The sequence below is a fragment of the Prunus mume genome, linkage group LG7, assembly GCF_029339155.1.
Source record: "Prunus mume cultivar Tortuosa linkage group LG7, ASM2933915v1, whole genome shotgun sequence".
In the NCBI taxonomy this organism is placed as follows: domain Eukaryota; kingdom Viridiplantae; phylum Streptophyta; class Magnoliopsida; order Rosales; family Rosaceae; genus Prunus; species Prunus mume.
In genome coordinates, this window is record NC_142704.1 from 8,408,129 (window position 1) to 8,425,190 (window position 17,062).

General features: G+C 38.1%; 4 protein-coding genes across 4 annotated transcripts; all 4 read left to right on the forward strand.

Annotated features, from left to right (window-relative positions):
- The first annotated feature begins 62 nt into the window (after nucleotides 1–62).
- On the forward strand, nucleotides 63–3,594 carry LOC103338478 (protein NEN1-like). Its single transcript, XM_008241685.2, is given in 7 exon segments — nucleotides 63–842; nucleotides 1,259–1,416; nucleotides 1,642–1,688; nucleotides 1,780–1,843; nucleotides 2,020–2,765; nucleotides 3,096–3,110; nucleotides 3,112–3,594. Coding segments are annotated over 7 exon segments (1,530 nt in total). The 5' UTR covers nucleotides 63–559; the 3' UTR covers nucleotides 3,329–3,594.
- Nucleotides 3,595–5,122: 1,528 nt separating this feature from the next.
- Nucleotides 5,123–7,862, forward strand: LOC103338477 (protein NEN1-like). The gene is made up of 6 exons (XM_008241684.3): nucleotides 5,123–5,534; nucleotides 6,038–6,195; nucleotides 6,396–6,442; nucleotides 6,533–6,596; nucleotides 6,933–7,339; nucleotides 7,519–7,862. The coding sequence occupies exons 1-6, from the start codon at nucleotides 5,255–5,257 to the stop codon at nucleotides 7,745–7,747; spliced, it is 1,185 nt and encodes a 394-aa protein (XP_008239906.2). The 5' UTR covers nucleotides 5,123–5,254; the 3' UTR covers nucleotides 7,748–7,862.
- A 1,687-nt stretch (nucleotides 7,863–9,549) lies between these two features.
- LOC148915388 (two-component response regulator-like APRR1) lies at nucleotides 9,550–10,870 on the forward strand. The gene is made up of 4 exons (XM_089055664.1): nucleotides 9,550–9,724; nucleotides 9,978–10,139; nucleotides 10,330–10,469; nucleotides 10,650–10,870. The coding sequence occupies exons 1-4, from the start codon at nucleotides 9,550–9,552 to the stop codon at nucleotides 10,776–10,778; spliced, it is 606 nt and encodes a 201-aa protein (XP_088911790.1). The 3' UTR covers nucleotides 10,779–10,870.
- Nucleotides 10,871–11,058: 188 nt separating this feature from the next.
- On the forward strand, nucleotides 11,059–16,561 carry LOC103338547 (two-component response regulator-like APRR1). The gene is made up of 5 exons (XM_089055663.1): nucleotides 11,059–11,770; nucleotides 12,300–12,461; nucleotides 12,575–12,708; nucleotides 12,928–13,015; nucleotides 13,934–16,561. Exons 2-5 carry the CDS (start codon nucleotides 12,392–12,394, stop codon nucleotides 14,599–14,601), a joined length of 960 nt encoding a protein of 319 aa, XP_088911789.1. The 5' UTR covers nucleotides 11,059–11,770; nucleotides 12,300–12,391; the 3' UTR covers nucleotides 14,602–16,561.
- The last annotated feature ends 501 nt before the right edge of the window (nucleotides 16,562–17,062 follow it).

Genomic DNA, 17,062 nt, shown 5'->3' on the forward strand with positions numbered 1-17,062 from the left:
CATCATGGTTCATTCAAATGAATATTTTACATCTGCCCTCTTCTTATCCATATGAACTAAAGAAATACTGAAACTAAGTATAGGATGCTAAGATGTGTTCTTGATTCTGAGACAGCTGAAGTAAAAGACACTTAAATTATAATGAGCTTGCACCAATTCATGCTTTCCAAGAAGGCAAAGTGCCTCATGCATGGCTTGCTCCTAGGGTTATTTGAAGCTTTGGTCATACACCAAGGCAAGGCAAGGAATGAGATACCATATATGCATGCCCATATTGCTTCTTTGCTCAGGTCACCCACCTATTGAGGACAAGCAGGACCAAAGCAAAAGCCTTTTTCGTGGGCCTGTTTAGGCCCAAAAACTAAATTAATAGCAAACCAAACAAAACCCCACCAAGGAAGCAAAGCCGTGTTCTTTTTTTTTTAGGTCGGAAAGCAAAGCCGTGTTCAACCGCTCCTTTATATACACTTGGCGGGTTAAATTTCAAGAAATAAAGTGTTAGAGCATCAAATCAAAACCCACGATCGTTCTGTAACTGTCGTTTTGGCTAAGATAGAAAATGGTGAGTCGGAGCGAAGACCGGTTTGAAATAGCTTTTTTCGACGTGGAGACGACGGTGCCGACCCGACCTGGCCAGGGGTTCACCATATTGGAGTTCGGGTCGATTCTGGTTTGCCCTAGGAAACTGGTGGAGCTCGAGAGCTACTCCACCCTGGTGCGACCCGCCGACCTTTCCTCAATCTCCTCCTTGTCCGTGCGTTGCAACGGCATTACCAGAGACGCCGTCGTTTCTTCCCCTACCTTTCAAGAGATCGCCGATACGGTCTACGACATTCTCCATGGTTTGCTCATTTCCCTTTTCCTTTCTTGCTAAGTCTCTAACTGTCAGTGTTTGGTTGCTGAGAAATTGAGGAAAAATTTAAAAAAAAGTGAAATTTTTTATTCTTTTTCATAAATGAAGTGATATTCGTGCTTTGTTTGGTTTGAATTGCGAGCAAGTTTTTATTTTTATTTTTTAATATGTTGAATTTGTTTTTGGTATGAAAGGAAGGAATCGGAATACTAAGAACGACTCAAGCAAGATTAGCTGAACTAAACTAAGCTCAATTAAAAAAAAAATTAAGGGGTGCTTCGGATTTTCATTTCTGAGGTTGTAGGTAGTGGAAAATTTGAGATTCATTTCAATGATGACATCAAAACTTTTTTGTTGATATTTTATTTTGTTGAGGGATATTTTCTTTATGGTTGTTGTGTGTAGGACGTATATGGGCAGGTCACAACATACTGAGGTTTGATTGTGCTCGGATCCGGGAAGCATTCGCACACATTGGTCGGCCTGCACCCGAACCCAAGGGTACAATTGATTCCTTGGCATTGTTGACACAGCGCTTTGGAAGAAGAGCTGGTAACATGAAGGTACATTTTCTCTCCATCTCTCATATATAACATGTGTGTGTATATATGATAAATCTTATCCGTTAGATTTTGATTCAAATAAGTTTTTTAAATTCTTCGAAATCAATCTTTAAAGGACAAAATGAAATATGTAATTTTGAGGCAGAAAAGATGTGCAGCTTCTAGATGTTGATCTATTTTGTTTGTGAATGTTGATACATACTTGGGATGTATTATTTTGCGCAGATGGCCACCCTTGCAACCTATTTTGGGCTTGGACAGCAGACACATAGGTATTTGTGCAAACATACTAGTAATTTAGTTACTCACTCTTGATTTCATTTTGGTTTTCTTGAACTAATGTTTTATCTAGTGATTTTTCAGGAGTTTGGATGATGTTCGTATGAATCTTGAAGTTTTGAAATACTGTGCAACCGTCTTATTCTTGGTAATAATGTTATTTTGAAAGGCATGGAGAACGAATTCATTCTTTATTAATATGGCATTAATATATTCACACTTCGTATAGTTATATTGAATTTCACTTGTTGGACTGTTTGAAGGTAAAACTCAAGAAAATATATCAATAGTAAAAAATTGACTATAAGTCTGATGTACTCACAGGAGTCGAGCCTCCCAGATATATTCACGGAGAACAGTTGGGTTTCTCCAAATGCTACCACAAGAAGTCGTAGTGATGGAAAATCATCTGCTGAGAAGAGGGGACAAATGAACATGAATACTTCCTCATTAACTATGCATGAGGATGCTCAGGTGTTATCTTTTACAAATCAAAGAACAGGGGAGAATCATCCAATAGCATCTCTTAGGAATCAAAACGCAGAAGTCTCTAATCTGGTTGAACCTATCACAGCTCAACCGGATCCCTTTGACATGGCCCCACTCAGCATTGAAGTGCAGAAAGAGTTGAATCAGCCAGACACCACCATGCTAGAAGTACCTGTATCAGAGACTTCCAATAGTTCTTCCCCAGCTGCTGCATCTGAGAGTTGCAATAGCAGTGTGGGATTTTTACAGCCTGATGAAGTTTTTATTCCTTCTATCTGTGCTTCCCTTGCTCCGTTGTATCGTGGGAGTCAGAGGATAAAGTTATTACACAAAGATGTCACTTTGCAGCTTTGCTGTAGGCGTATGAAATTACGGTTTGGAATCAATACAAAGTTTTTTGATCATGCTGGACGACCAAGATTGAATATTGTTGCTGATGCATCACCAAATTTATGTGAAGTTCTTGATGCTTGTGATGGCATTGCACAGAAGTTGTCTGTGGATTCTGGAAGCAACTCCGAATGGAGAACCGTTGTGATCCGGAAAGAGGGCTTCTACAACTACCCTACAGTGAGATTGCAGTAAGTTCTAGTCTTAGTCCTCTCTCTCTCTCTCTCTCTCTCTCTCTCTCTCTCTCTCTCTCTCTCTCACACACACACACACACAAAAGAAAACACAGGTTTTTTCTGCAGTTCATTGGCTATTGAGAAAGTTAACATTTCATCCCAGTGTATCAAACTCTGCTTTATAATATCTGTTTTTTTCTACAAAATAAACTGAGCCAAAGTTTTATAACCTTGCAAGTCATGACCTTTTTAGTAGTGTAGATGAAGAGTACTTCAAAATTTCCCTCCTTGAAGATTCATCTCAGCTGATTAGATATGCGATGCTTTCTATGTTTGTTTCTGCAGTATACAGACAGCAGTATGGGGATGTTGCGATCTATGCCACAGAGATATATAAAAAAGAGCCTTCTGGCACTGAGGAGAGGCTAGTCTTCACTAAGTTTGATGCTTCAGAACTTAGTACCTTGTTCAAACAGGGGAGTTTTATGGATGCTTTCTTCTCCTTGGACCCATATGACTATCAGCAGAGTGCAGGCATTAGGTTGGTGGCAAAGAAATTGATTATTCATTCGAATTGATGGATGAATTTGTATCACTGATTTATTCAATCAAGGGTGGCTGTTGCTTTGTTAATTAGATTGAAGTAGATTGACGTATTCAGGAGAACAGTTTTTCATGTTCATGATCGAAAATGGAAAACAGGGATACTGATAGTTGTGAGATGTAACTCCAGACTCTATGCTACCATACATATTCTTTAAATATGCTACCATGCATATTCTTTAAATATGTTACCATACATATTCTTTATTATTCTACATTTTCTGTAACGTTGAATGGCTAAGTCAGTCGGTCTTGACGTTGTCATTAAGCCAGTAAAATAAAGCAAAGTGCAATCTGTATATCATGAACTTATTAACGTAGGGAACCCGAGTATGTACATGACCAGAACTGAATCCAAGGAAAAGTAAATTGGTATATGCTAAAGTAGTTGGCATATTTGGACTGCTAGAAGCTTTGGAAGAGCAGTTAATAAAAAGCGGATGTATGACCCTTGAAAAGAAAAAGAAAAAAGGCGAGCAGATGAAGAAATAGAAAGTGCCCCAACTATTATGTTTGATTCTTTTGATGAAACTTGTGCTTGATTTTTTGTCCGTTCGGTAAACGAAGTGGGGTGGACATACTCGTAAGCTTCTAGTGTTGGTCAATTTCACTTCCAATTTTGGAAGCAACAACCTTATCCCCACAATTAAATTGTTAAGGATTTGTAAGATAATGAAGTGTTGAGGAAGTTTCCATTATGGGGTGACTAACTAGCTTAACTTCTTCTTCCTTAGTGCTTTTCTCTTCTGCAACAAAGATTAGTATCTCCATGATCATCCTATGTTTTTTAATTTTCACATCTGAAGTTTGTTTGCCACGTAGAAAGAGAAAAGGGTTTGAGAACCCAAACTCTTGATTGAAGATGGTGGCAGACAGAGGAGAGGACAAGGCAAGCCGCCACGAGAGAGGGAGCACATGCCTGTGCACCAGAGAGAATGGGGGCCGGTAGCTGGTCCATGGGGCAAGTAGGCAAGTAACACAGCAAGAGCAGCCAAATGTCATGATGTTATGATGAATACTGAAACAAATATAGGATGCTAGATGTGCTCTTGAATCCGAGACATCTGAAGTGACAAAGACCCTATTAAGCTTGCATCAATTCATGTTTTTCAAGTAGGCAAAGTCCCTACACGGTTCTCATTAATATTCTGTTTCATATAGAAATGCATAGACGTATATAAATTGTGTTGTGCCTGCTTGATCACAAACTAGATGTCGGACGGTGGGAATTAGAACAAGAAAGCAAACTAGACATGGGAAGAGGAACAAGGTCCTTTTGGCGCTCCTACGGTTGTTTGAAGCTTTGGTCCTTATGCCCAGCCGTAATGATTCCTCTTTCATTACAACAAACTTTTTTTAATTTAAATGTAAGGGATAGTCTAAATTACAAAGAGGGATGTTTCTCGCACACACTGCTTAGGTGTCATCGGATTCAAACTTGAGAATATTGGTTTGAAAATCAAGTTGCTTTTCCAAAGGGACCCGTTGGTGGCATTACTGCCTTTAACGCAATGATAATGTCCATATATTACATTCCTATTCGTGGATACGTAAAATCCCTTTTACACCCCCGGGTCCCCAGAAACAACAATAGTGGGAGGGTGTAAATTTGCAAAGTTTGCTGGAGATGCATGTACTTTTACATCTGAAACAGCGGGGTCCCGCCGGAGAAAAGAAGCTTGGGAGAGAAGCACAAAGCAAAGCTGGCGCGGAAAAAAATTCAAGAATTACTTAGCAAGCAAGCAAAGCCTTGTTCAACTCCTTTTATATATACTTTGCGGGTTAAATTTCAATGATTAAGTTAAGTCTTGAGAGCATCAAATCAAAACCCTTTTAACAGTTTCAACACAATCATTCTGTTTTTCATTACACAATCGTCGTGTCGTGGAAGATAGAAAGAAATGGTGAGGAGCGAAGACCGGTTCGAATACGCGTTCTTCGACTTGGAGACAACAAAGCCGACCCAACCCGGCCAGGAATGCATCATATTGGAGTTCGGGGCGATTCTGGTTTGCCCGAGTACGCTGAGGGAGCTCGACGCCTACTCCACCCTGGTCCGACCTGCCGACCTCTCCTCAATCGCCTCCTTGCCTATGCGCAGCAATGGCATTAACAGAGACACCGTCGCTTCCTCCCCTACCTTTCAAGAGATTGCAGATGAGGTCTACGACATTCTCCATGGTTTGCTCCTTTCCTTTTCCTTTTCTTGCCAAGTCTCTAACTGTTTGTGTTTGGTTGCTGAGAAATTGAGGACACTGAAAATTTGGATTCGTTTTATTGAAGTGATAATCAGGCTTTGTTTTGTTTTGTATTTTTGGTACAAACACTAGTCTAAACTAAAGTTTCTCACATACAACATAGAGATTCGAAGCTTAGACCATTTGTCTGCAAGTCAATTCCAAATTTTACTCGGCTAGACCCATTGTCATAATCATGATTTGTTTGGTTTGAATTGCAAGCAAGGTCATTTTATATATTATCTTACTATATTTGTTGAATTTGTTCCTAGACTAGACTAAGCTCAATCTATTTTCTTTAAGGGTTGCTTTGGATTTTCATTTCTGTAGTTGTAGATGGTGGAAAATTATTTGGGATTCATTTTTCAATATGATGGCATGAAAACTCTTTTTTTTTTTTTTTGGTTAATTTGTTGAGGGATTTTTCTTTATGGTTGTTGTCTGTAGGACGTATATGGGCAGGTCACAATATACTGGGGTTTGATTGTGCTCGGATCCAGGAGGCGTTCGCACCCATTGGTCGGCCTGCACCCAAACCCAAGGGTACTATTGATTCCTTGGCATTGTTGGAACAGCGCTTTGGAAGGAGAGCTGGTAACATGAAGGTATTCCATTTTCTCTCCATCTCTCATATTATGACATATATGTGTGTAAATGTTATCCGTTAGATTTTGATTCAAATCAATCTTTAAAGGACAAGATGAAATATGTAATTTTGAGGCAGAAAAGTTGCGCAGCTTCTAGATGTTGATCTATTTTGTTTGTAGATGTTGATACATACATGAGACGTATGATTTTGTTGCAGATGGACACTCTTGCAAACTATTTTGGGCTTGGACGGCAGGAACACAGGTATTTGTGCAAACATACTTGGAATTGAGTTGCTCTTGCCTTCAATTTGATTTGGTTTTCTTGAACTAATCTTATGTGATGATTTCTCAGGAGTTTGGCTGATGTTCGACTGAATCTTGAAGTTTTGAAAAACTGTGCAACTGTCTTATTCTTGGTAATAATCTATTTTCGGAAGGCATGAAGAGCCAATTCATTTTCTAATATTATTCTTAATGGGTGAAATGGGTCGTGTTGTGTCAATGATTTTAACAGGTCGTGTTCGTGTGTTGTTTTTTTTTCCTACCCGTTACAAACACGACAAAAACGACCTTTGCCAGGGCCTAGCTGAGGGTCTTACACGTGAAAGGGGTGTTAGCTTGGTAGAACTTAGAATATAAAATACTAGTATGTCTAAACACATCCCTCAGAAGTTAGACCTTTTGAGGGTAAACTCAAGAAAATATATCAATAGCAAAAAAATTGACTATAGTCTGATCTGATGTACTCACAGGAATCAAGCCTCCCGGACATGGGCCCCCTCAGCAATGAAATGCAAGAAGAGTTGAATCAGCTGAACGCCGCTGTGGGATTTTTAGAGCCTGATCAAGTTTTTATTCCTTCAATCGATGCTTCCCTTGTCCCGTTGTATCGTGGAAGTCAGAGGATTAAGTTACTACACGATCTGCGGCTTTGCTGTAGGCATATGAAATTACGGTTTGGAATCAATATGAAATCATATTTTTTTGATTATTCTGGACGGCCAAAGTTGAATATTATCGCAGACGCATCACCAAATTTATGTAAAGTTCTTGATGCATGTGATGACATTGCAAGTAAGTTGTCTGTGGATTCTGGAAGCAAATCCGAATGGAAGCCTGTTGTGATCCGGCAATACGACTACCCTGCAGTGAGATTGCAGTAAGTTTTAGTCCTAGTCTCGCCTTTTCTCCTCTCTCTCTCTCTCTCTCTCTCTCTCTCACATGAGAAAACACATTATTATTATGTATATTTAGAATCCTGTCATATTTTCACTCCTTGAACATTCATCGGATTAGATGTGTAATGTTTTCTACGTTTAATTTGTTTCGTTTCTGCAGTATACCGGCATCAGGGGATATTAGGATCTACGCCACAGAGATATATAAAAAAGAGGCTTCTGGCACTGAGCAGAGGCTAGTCTTCACTAAGTCTGATGGTTCAGAACTTAGTACCTTGTTCAAACAGGGGAGTTTTATGGATGCATTCTTTTCCTTGGATCCATATGACTATCAGCAGAATGCAGGCATTAGGTTGGTGGCAAAGAAATTGGTTATTCATTCGAATTGACGGATGAATTTGTATTTCTGATTTATTCCATGCTACCATACATGTTCTTTAAATATGTAATCTGATCAACTCATGTTTTTAGTATAAAGTTATTATTACTTTACGCAAGTTGAAACCTGTGTGGAATGTGGAAAAGAAGTTGAAGATGGAGAGAAATGACGATATATATGTACTGAATATATTTGTGCATGTAGTGATGGACCTAATGGTCCTACAAAAAATAAGGGGAAAATGAAAAGAGCACTCTTCAAAATTTATAACTAATTTGTCAAAATTGTCACTTCTAGCCAAGAGGGACCCACTATGAGATTTGGGATTGTGATCAAGGAAATGGGAATTTTGTATACTTATAAAGCCAAAAATCACCTTTTAATCAAACTTAAGAAATTCTTAAAAACTGGCCCATGTCTTGGTGTTATGAGATGGCCCCCTGCATGGCAGCCCCTGCTGCTGATGTTTGAAACCTGCCAAGCATGTGGCTGATATTTTATTCTTTTGATGAATCTTGTGCTTGATTTTGTTCTAGTTCGGTAAAGGATGTGATGGATGATAGCAAAAATGAAATGAGGTAGACATACTCGTAAGCTTGGTGTGTTGGTCAATTTCACTTCCAATTTTGGAAGCAACAAACAACCTTATCCCTAAAATTAAGTTGTTAAGGAGTTGTACAACCATGAAGCAACAACCTTAATTTCTTCTTCCTCAACGCTTCTCTCTTCTGCAATAGAGATAAGTATCTCCATGATCATCCTATGTTCTTAATTTGCACCTCTGAAGGTTGTTTGCCAAGTAGAAAGAGAAACGGGTTTGAGAACCCCAAACTCTTGCTTGAAGATGGCGGCAGACAGAGGGGAGGACAAGGCAAGCCATTGCGAGAGAGGGAGCACATGCGGCAGAGAGAATGGGGGCCGGTCGCCGGTCCACAGGGCAAGTAGGCAAGTAACACAGCAAGAGCAGCCAAGTCATGATCTTTAATAAGATCGTCCCTCCCTGCAGGGCCTAATTAAACATGTTTTGCTAAGCATGTGGCTGCATTTTTGTTGGTGGATGAAATCATGCATGTGCTTGATATTTTGTCATTTGGTAGAGGATGTGACGGCTACAATATACTCATGTGCAGCAAAAATCTTGGGAAAGGATAAAGCCTCCCATGCATCCAGAGTACTTCATTGTTTTCTCTCTCTACTAATTTCTAGCAGTGTCCACATGCTGCATTTATATATAGATATAGATATAAATCAACACAATGCTCTGCTTCTATAAATTTGGGTTTGGGGGTTCCCTCTTGTGTTTTGCAGTAAATGGTATAGAAGTTTTGGATATAATTCTAGTTCATTGCAGGTAACCCATTTATTTCAATTTGATTATTTTGAGAAAATCAATCTCAATTGGGAATTCTGGAACAAATATTTTGTCCAAGACAGTGATTGTGCAGATCATAACATAACATGTGGTGGTTAAGTTCTGAAATGATTTTGATGCACTGAGTTTAGTTGTCGTAATCCATGAGACAATGGGGTTTAATCCTTAAAATGGAGAAGGAGCTATGAGCTTAATTTAGAACTCTGAATAGGTGAGATGCTGCTGCTGGGTGAAGTCCTAGATATATATAGAGACATGTGCTACAAAATTTATGATCAGATCCTCAAAATATCTGGCTGGAGGCTGGGCAAGCCGACCCAAAGTTTGGTAGGCCAAACTTTTTGTGGGTAACTGGTGTATTTGTAGCATGGGAGCTTGATTGCTGCATGGATATGTGCATCTCTAGGCCCTGTGCTTGTGTGCTGCTGATCTGAATTGCAATGGAGAAAGGTAAGCAAATAGACATTGGCAACAGCAGCAGGCAATATAGTGGCAGCCGAGCTAAGAGCAAGAACATGTCCATAGATCGTAGCAGAGTAAGAGTTTTGTTGTGTGACCGCGATGCTGAGAGTTGTGAGGAGGTTTGCACACTACTGACAACTTGCAGTTATCAGGGTACGTAATGTCATGTAACGTACGTGTATGTATATATCAATCCTTTCTTCTTGCATGTTGATCATGGGCTGAAACAAAGTTCCCAATTAGTTTGTTTTCTTACATTACAAACAGTTTGGAGTTTGGATGTATAATATGCAGCAGCTCTATCTTTTAGCGTGTGCAACCTTGAGTTCTGATATTATCAATCCATGTAGGTTATAACTTATAACACTTCAGAAAATTAATTAAGATCCTTAATTTTGTATAACAGTAATATCAGTAAACTCTGCTGTGGAGGTGTTGGATGCTCTGAATGCCGAGTGGTCATCCATTGATATCATACTTGCTGCAGTTGACCTTCCCATAGATGCAAGCATGAGAATGTTGAAATATATAATGCAGGATCTGCATTTCAAGCATATCCCAGTGATAAGTAAGCTTATTAGTTTTACTTCTTGTTGTTTCTTTAGCTTAAAAGAAAGTTGAAATGTCTAAAAAGGAAGAATATATAACATCACAAACTTTATGCACTATATTTTTTGCATCAAAATGGATACAAACAATATGCTTGGCAAGCCATGTAAATCAGTACATCTTACTTTGCTTTCCTTGCTGTTTTGAAGTGCTGTTGACGCAGAACGAAAGCCGTTTTCTTTACAATTTCTTAAAATTTGGTGCTACTGATTATCTGGTCAAGCCACTATGCATTGATGAGATATTAAACTTGTGGATCCACTCTTGGAGGCAGAGGAAGCCTCCTAAGGTAGGCATCCGTCTTATCTTTTAACCACTTGGGAATGGCTGGTTACTGAGTGTTTTAAACATGGCTTCAAAGCTTTCCCTTGTGACCAACTAGACAAACAGTCGAATCGAAAAACACTCATATGTGTTTGTGTTTGTGTGTTTTTGTTACTTTCTTTGGCTTTTCTTCTCTCTCTTACAGGGGCTCGAGCCGCCACAGAAGAGCATTAGTCTTGTGGTTTCAGCTGAAGCAACTATGAACAACATCTTTATCAGAGATGAAGAGTTTCCAGAGGATCCAGAGCCAACTTTGTGTGCATCAAAAAAATAAATGGCATGATTATAATTACTGAGCATCTGTGTTGCAATTAAAAATTTGGTTCCATGAACTTCAAAAACCAAATTGTAATCAGTATTTTAGTGGTACTAGTGGTACTAAAAGCAAGGTGAACAAATTCGAACTGAAGTTTTACCTTTTCATCATCTTACTTCAATGCCACTTAAGCTCACTCGTAGGCAAGTTTTGAGGAGTTGGAAAATTCAATAGTTTGATCTAGTAAATTATCTGACTTTCCATCTCTTATGACCTATCATTATTATTTTTCATTTCTTTTAATCTTTTTGTGGTTGGAATTCATATGGCTTATTCCTTACAATACATATAGTTACCTTGTCATCAAATGCCTTGCAATCTGCCATGTCAAATTCCTCATCAAATCCAGACCAAACAAAAACTCCAACAATCATGAAGTTTTGTGGACAAATTAATCTTAAACCAACTTCTTTACTTTTGTTCTTAATGAGAAATGTGATCATCCTATACTTACCCGAGTTAGTTTGCAATCCCAACCGTCAATCAACTGACAGTCTTCACTTGTATGTAATTCTTCACGGCCCGCCGCTCCGCCAGCCGTACGATGTGGCCGTGGTGGTTGCTGAGATTGGAGTCTCCGGCAACTGAGAACCATAACCCTGATCCTAATTAGGAACTTTGATTGAAGCACTGGACCTCAAGTGATGATTTTTATCTGCCCATTTTGACCATGGAGGTTCTCTAATATAACAGAGTTTGCCTGGGGCGGTTTTTGTGGTTGTGGCGGTGGTGGTGATGGGATTTTGAAGCTGTTTTCGTTTTGGAGTGGCTTGGGCTTTGGTGGGTTTTGGCTATGGAGTCTAAGGAGCTTAATTTGAAGAAGCACTCTGAAAATGGTGATGGTGGTGGTGATGGGTTCATTGACAGAAGCAAAGTGAGGATCTTGTTGTGTGATAACGCGAGTACAGTTCGGAAGAGGTTTTTGCCCTTCTGATGAAATGCTAACCAGGGTAATATATTATTTACTATAACTTTTTCAAATTAATTACTGGTTATCTTTGCAATGGAAACTGTTAAAGCTTATCATTTGTTTGGCTGCTAAGAAAATGGAAGAAAAATCAGGTTGGTCTTTAGATGCCACCTGTTGAAACAATCTTGTTTAAAGCTGTAAATTGTTAAAGCTTGATTTTTCTGTTAGCTCATTTCCCTTCTCCATGTCTTTTATTATTTATTATTTATTTTTATTATCTAGAAACTCTTTATTGAAATGGTGTAGAGAATTCTGAACATGACAATAAGGCTATGAATGCCAAGATGAAAAGCCAACGTAAAATTGAAGAATGGCCTAAGAGTTTCTTTGAAATCCCACAGTAACATTGCCTTACATGTTGTTAGGCAACTTAGATTGTAGTAATTTGTGTATTAAAATCCGTATCATATCTGCTTTTAGAGCCATCTAAAGTGGAACCTGATTATCTCATTCCAAATTTCAAATTGTGTCAAACTCTAATCATGGATCTTAATTTCTTTGCTTCACAGTCATTTCAGTGAGGTCTCCAAGACAGGTGATTGATGCATTGAATGCTGAAGCACCTGATATAGATATCATACTTGCCGAAGTTGACCTTCCCATGAGAAAAGGCTTGAAAATTTTGAAGTATATCAGACGGGATAGAGAGCTAAGGGGCATTCCTGTAATCAGTAAGCATGTTTTGTTCTTATTACTGCAATTTTCCCTAACAAATTTTTTCTTTTACAAGAAAGTTATGGTCTTAACCTCATTGACATTGTTTGAACTTTTTTCTCTTTGTTAGTGATGTCGGCACAAGATGAGGTCTCTACTGTTGTTAAGTGCTTGAAGCTCGGAGCAGCAGACTATCTTGTAAAGCCTTTACGAACTAATGAGCTTCTAAACTTGTGGACACACATGTGGAGAAGAAGGCGCATGGTTTGTTGCATGACTTTTGATGTTTTGTTCCTGTACATCCAAAATTTATTAGTCACTATAACCATGAACCACCTAGACATGCAGCCCAATCATGGTTTACTTGTTTAAGTTTTTATTTTTCTTTGCTGGAACCTAACTATTTGTATTTGTCCTTGCAACTCCCTAGAGTGTGCATTTATATGGTTTTTATTTCGTTTTTCTTTTGTCTTGTTTTTTTAGTTTTCTACTGCTGCTGCTATGGAGTTTCCAGTCAATAATGTATCAGAATTTCGGCCCGATGTCCCAGGAATACACGACCACCAAACTGGTGAGCCACTTGTCACAATTGAAGTGCTACTTTGCAAAGTTTAGGCGTCTTCTGAGCTTCAAATATTGTTTATCTTCTTTCCATAGCATTTGAGCAAATGAATCGTGATTTGCATGCATAGTTGAAACAAATCATCTTCTGTGATGCATAGGATCACTTATAGGAATATCATGAGAAGACATCGTTTCAATGTTGCTTTCTTTTCTGATGATAAACTATTCTTAAAATAAAATTTTCGTTTGGAAAAATAATCTTTCTCCAATTTGAATCTGATCTAAAAACCTCGTTTCTTCTGCTGCAGGGTGCTGTTTGGCTTGTATTCATTTAATAGTGAGATCATGAAATGACATGATTTCAGTTTTACTGTCTTTTTGATGATTAGATATGTTTGAAGTTTCTGTACATGGGAAAAAATTCTTTCTCCAATTTGAAACTGATTACGAGATTGTTTGTTTGTGCCGTAGGATTCTATTCAGATTATATTTATTTGGTTTACTTACTTAGACTCTGATCTTTTTTCTAGTAGAGTACTCTTCTATTTGGTCTATGCTTGGAAATATGACATTCTTGGAAGTCTTTGAGAATTTAAGACAGTTAAAGCAAGAGAGTGTGATTGACATTGAGTCTCTAGTCTCTACTTTCCTTTATCCTTTTCAAAAGAAGTATGTAACAAACGAAAGTCTAACGAGTTTTTCTCACTCATTGTAGGGTTTTGTTTATAGTAGATGTACCGATGATGACAAAAATGACAATGAGAATTTCTGATAAATATGTGATGGACGTGCTGCATCATTCAATTGACTTAGCTGATCTGAGTAAAGAAAAAAAATCATCTAGAAGCAGAACGGTTTTTCTATGTCATTTTTCATCTTTACCTTTTGAGAACTTTTTCCACTATTTTGTGGTAATATTCTGCAGGAAAATCTTCATCTGGCCCAAAAAAGAGTAACCTAAAGATGGGAGAGTCATCATCATTCTTTACTTATGTTAAATCAAGCACACTTGCCTGCACTGAAGACAATGTTGTTGAACAAGTGAGGATAAAAGAGAAACATCAAGCATTTGGTTACCAAGTTGTGGATGATCCCCAAGTACACATAAGTCGAGAGGCACGGGAAAGCAATTCAGAAGGAGATGACTTGCAGAGCAGCAATAGTAGTGTCCCATATTCCCTTTCATTGGAGGGGTCTGGTACCCCTCTTGGATCAATGTTACTTCAACATGAAAAGAATTTTGAGAAAGACCAATCCTCACAGGTGCTTGTGCATCCAAGAAATGAACTTCAACAAGATTTTTCTGGCTTACCTGCCCAAGCTGCCTATCCGTATTATATTCCAGGGGTTGTGAATCAAGTTATCATGTCATCATCAACACAAGTGCATCAAAAGAATCCGCATGACATGCAAAATCATTCTACAACTGCTATTATGCCACAATACAATCATATTCCGCACTGCCCTCCAGATGTAACTGGGATAACTCCATTCCCCTGCTACCAGTTTAGTATATGCTTACAACCTGGTCAAATTCCTAATACTCATCCATGGCCATCACTTGGAATTTCATCTTCCACTGAAGTGAAATAGAATAAGGTTGACAGAAGAGAGGCAGCGTTGATTAAATTTAGGAAAAAAAGAATGGAGCTTTGTTTTGATAAAAATATCAGGTATGTTAACCGAAAGCGACTTGCTGAAAGGAGTGCGGGACAATTTGTGAGGAAGGTAAGAGGTGTAAATCTGGAGCTTCAGTCAAGGGAGTACTCTCCGGAAGACGGTGCTTCTGGATGTTAAAAGTCATTCTTATTGGACATGAACGGGAATTTTCTAATTCTTAAGATGTGATACTTACTTTGTAGTTGTAAAAGTTTTTCCTGCATGCATCTTTAGATGCTCCCTACGTGGATGGATGAGAATTTGGCTGCTCTGTCTAATTGGAGTATCCTATGAGCATCATCATACCGGTTGAAAAATATTGGTCAAGGGTTCAAGCTTCTCGTTCTAATTTCAATCATATAAAAAATCAGATCATTGTCTTCATCTTGTTCAGCATCGCAAAAGCCCGAAAGACAAATGATATGGAGCTTGTCAATCAACTATTATTCCACGGCAAATTCTGTTTGCTAGGATTGGAAGCATTCATCGTTGGTTCATCGCCATGTTCAAAATCCAAATGGGAAATAGGTTAGTCTTCCAAATTCTTAGTGAAGAAATGTTTTACTTTCTAAATAATGTCTCAAAGGAGAAGTTTTGAATAATGTCTCAAAGTAGAAATTCTGAATAATATCTCAAAGGAGAAGTTTGTTTTTCTTTTGTTCGTACGGAATTTATAATCATGAAAATATCATAACTAAGTTTCTTATTTTGCTCTTTTTTTCCATAGCTTAGTAATATTTTGAAGACCTTTAATTTGATCTATTTATACCCAATTCAGCATGACAGGCAGCTGCATAGCAAATCATCATCTATAGAGACCATGTAGTTAAGCGCCTGAATGCGTACATGTAAGGATCACCAATTCATCACCTTGACTTTTATAACTTTATTTTAGAAAGGAGTTAGAGAAGGGTTTATTTTGAGCTCATAATGTGGCTGGTTTGCTTAGCATGGCTTTCTCATGCTTCCTTGAGTATGTTGACGACATAATGATAGTGAACAGTGACTTTTCCAGGACGTTTTTCTTTCTCTTTTACTTTTAATAGCAATTTTGTCTAGGATAAAAGTTTTATTTTTCCAGCTTCTTGACAGTGTTGGTTCAGGTGGACAGTTGTAAATCTTTTCATTATAGTTCTCCTTCTACAAACAAACATTTCAGATTTTATCGATGCAGCCCTCCAGTCTCGAAATTGCAATAACCATGGATGTCCTTAATGGTGTTAGCAGTGTGCTAAATTTGAGTTCATATGGTACCCAAGAACAATCTTAAAAGTTGAACCCAAGTTGAAGCTGTGATGCCTTTGCTACCCCCCACTATTTTATCCATCCATAAACAGAAAAAAAAACTGAGCCAATTTGAGTGAGATCAGCTTCTGAGATCATGTTATGGAGATTCTATCAGCTGATCAGATCCGGTACAAGCAGTCGTTACATGTCGCTTTAGCTTTTTCCATCACAAGGGCAAGTAGGAAAACAGGCCACAAATGTTCCTGGTTAGGCAAGTAACAGAATTCTGCATGCAGCTCAGCTTCATCCATGTCATGATGTTGCAAGATGGTCCCCAAGTCCCCTACTGAACATGTTTTTTTTAAAGCATGTGTTATTTTGATTATGGGATGATATCATGTGCTTGGTATTTTCGGCTTTTTAGATGAATGTCCATGTGTTTATTGTGCTTCATTTTTAATTCGGTAAGGATGTGACAGACACATGTTTGTGAGATTAATCTGGTAATTGCATGTGGAGCAAAACTCTTGCAGAAGAGCAAAGGCTCCCCCAATAGAGTAGTATTTTTTTCTTTCTCTACTGATTTCCAGCACTACACGTGCCGCTTGTCAATCAACTAAATGCTCTGCTTCTATAGATTTTGAGGTTCCTCTTGTTTTGCAGTAAATGGTATATTACATCGCTTATATATGGACTAGCCTTTCTACACGTTCTCTGAATGTCTGAGGAATTCATGGCAAAAAATATTGTTCATTCTCTTTTCACTAATACAAGATTACTCACTTTATATCTTATGGAGCCTAACTTCTAAGTTTTGGGTTCTATTTCTCTTTTTGTTCACAACAAGAGTTTAATGTAGGCTCTACCCCTTCATCTTTGCACCCCCAATATCATTTGAATTAGGGTTTATGGACAAAGTTTGAATTGTTGTTCAACAACTTATAATAAAATGCAGTCTAATTATAAACTTGTAACTAGATTATTCCCATTATAGTTGAAGCAGTTGTATGATCAACCCATTGCAACTTTGATGGATGTGGAAATATAGACAAACAATTGCCAAATTGTGATATATTTCACTTTCCCAAAAAAGAATAAAAGCAATTTGACATATTTTCTCTGAGTTAAAACCCAAAAATAAAAATAAAAATGAGTAAACATATCCATG

Coding starts and splice junctions, on each gene's coding strand:
- LOC103338547 (XM_089055663.1), top strand. CDS start 12,392: ATGAGAAAAGGCTTGAAAATTTTGAAGTATATCAGACGGGATAGAGAG. Junction 12,462..12,574: donor AAGGGGCATTCCTGTAATCA/GTAAGCATGTTT, acceptor TCTCTTTGTTAG/TGATGTCGGCACAAGATGAG. Junction 13,016..13,933: donor AATACACGACCACCAAACTG/GTGAGCCACTTG, acceptor AATATTCTGCAG/GAAAATCTTCATCTGGCCCA.
- LOC103338477 (XM_008241684.3), top strand. CDS start 5,255: ATGGTGAGGAGCGAAGACCGGTTCGAATACGCGTTCTTCGACTTGGAG. Junction 5,535..6,037: donor GGTCTACGACATTCTCCATG/GTTTGCTCCTTT, acceptor TGTTGTCTGTAG/GACGTATATGGGCAGGTCAC. Junction 6,443..6,532: donor CTTGGACGGCAGGAACACAG/GTATTTGTGCAA, acceptor ATGATTTCTCAG/GAGTTTGGCTGATGTTCGAC.
- LOC148915388 (XM_089055664.1), top strand. CDS start 9,550: ATGGAGAAAGGTAAGCAAATAGACATTGGCAACAGCAGCAGGCAATAT. Junction 9,725..9,977: donor GACAACTTGCAGTTATCAGG/GTACGTAATGTC, acceptor TTTGTATAACAG/TAATATCAGTAAACTCTGCT. Junction 10,140..10,329: donor CAAGCATATCCCAGTGATAA/GTAAGCTTATTA, acceptor GCTGTTTTGAAG/TGCTGTTGACGCAGAACGAA.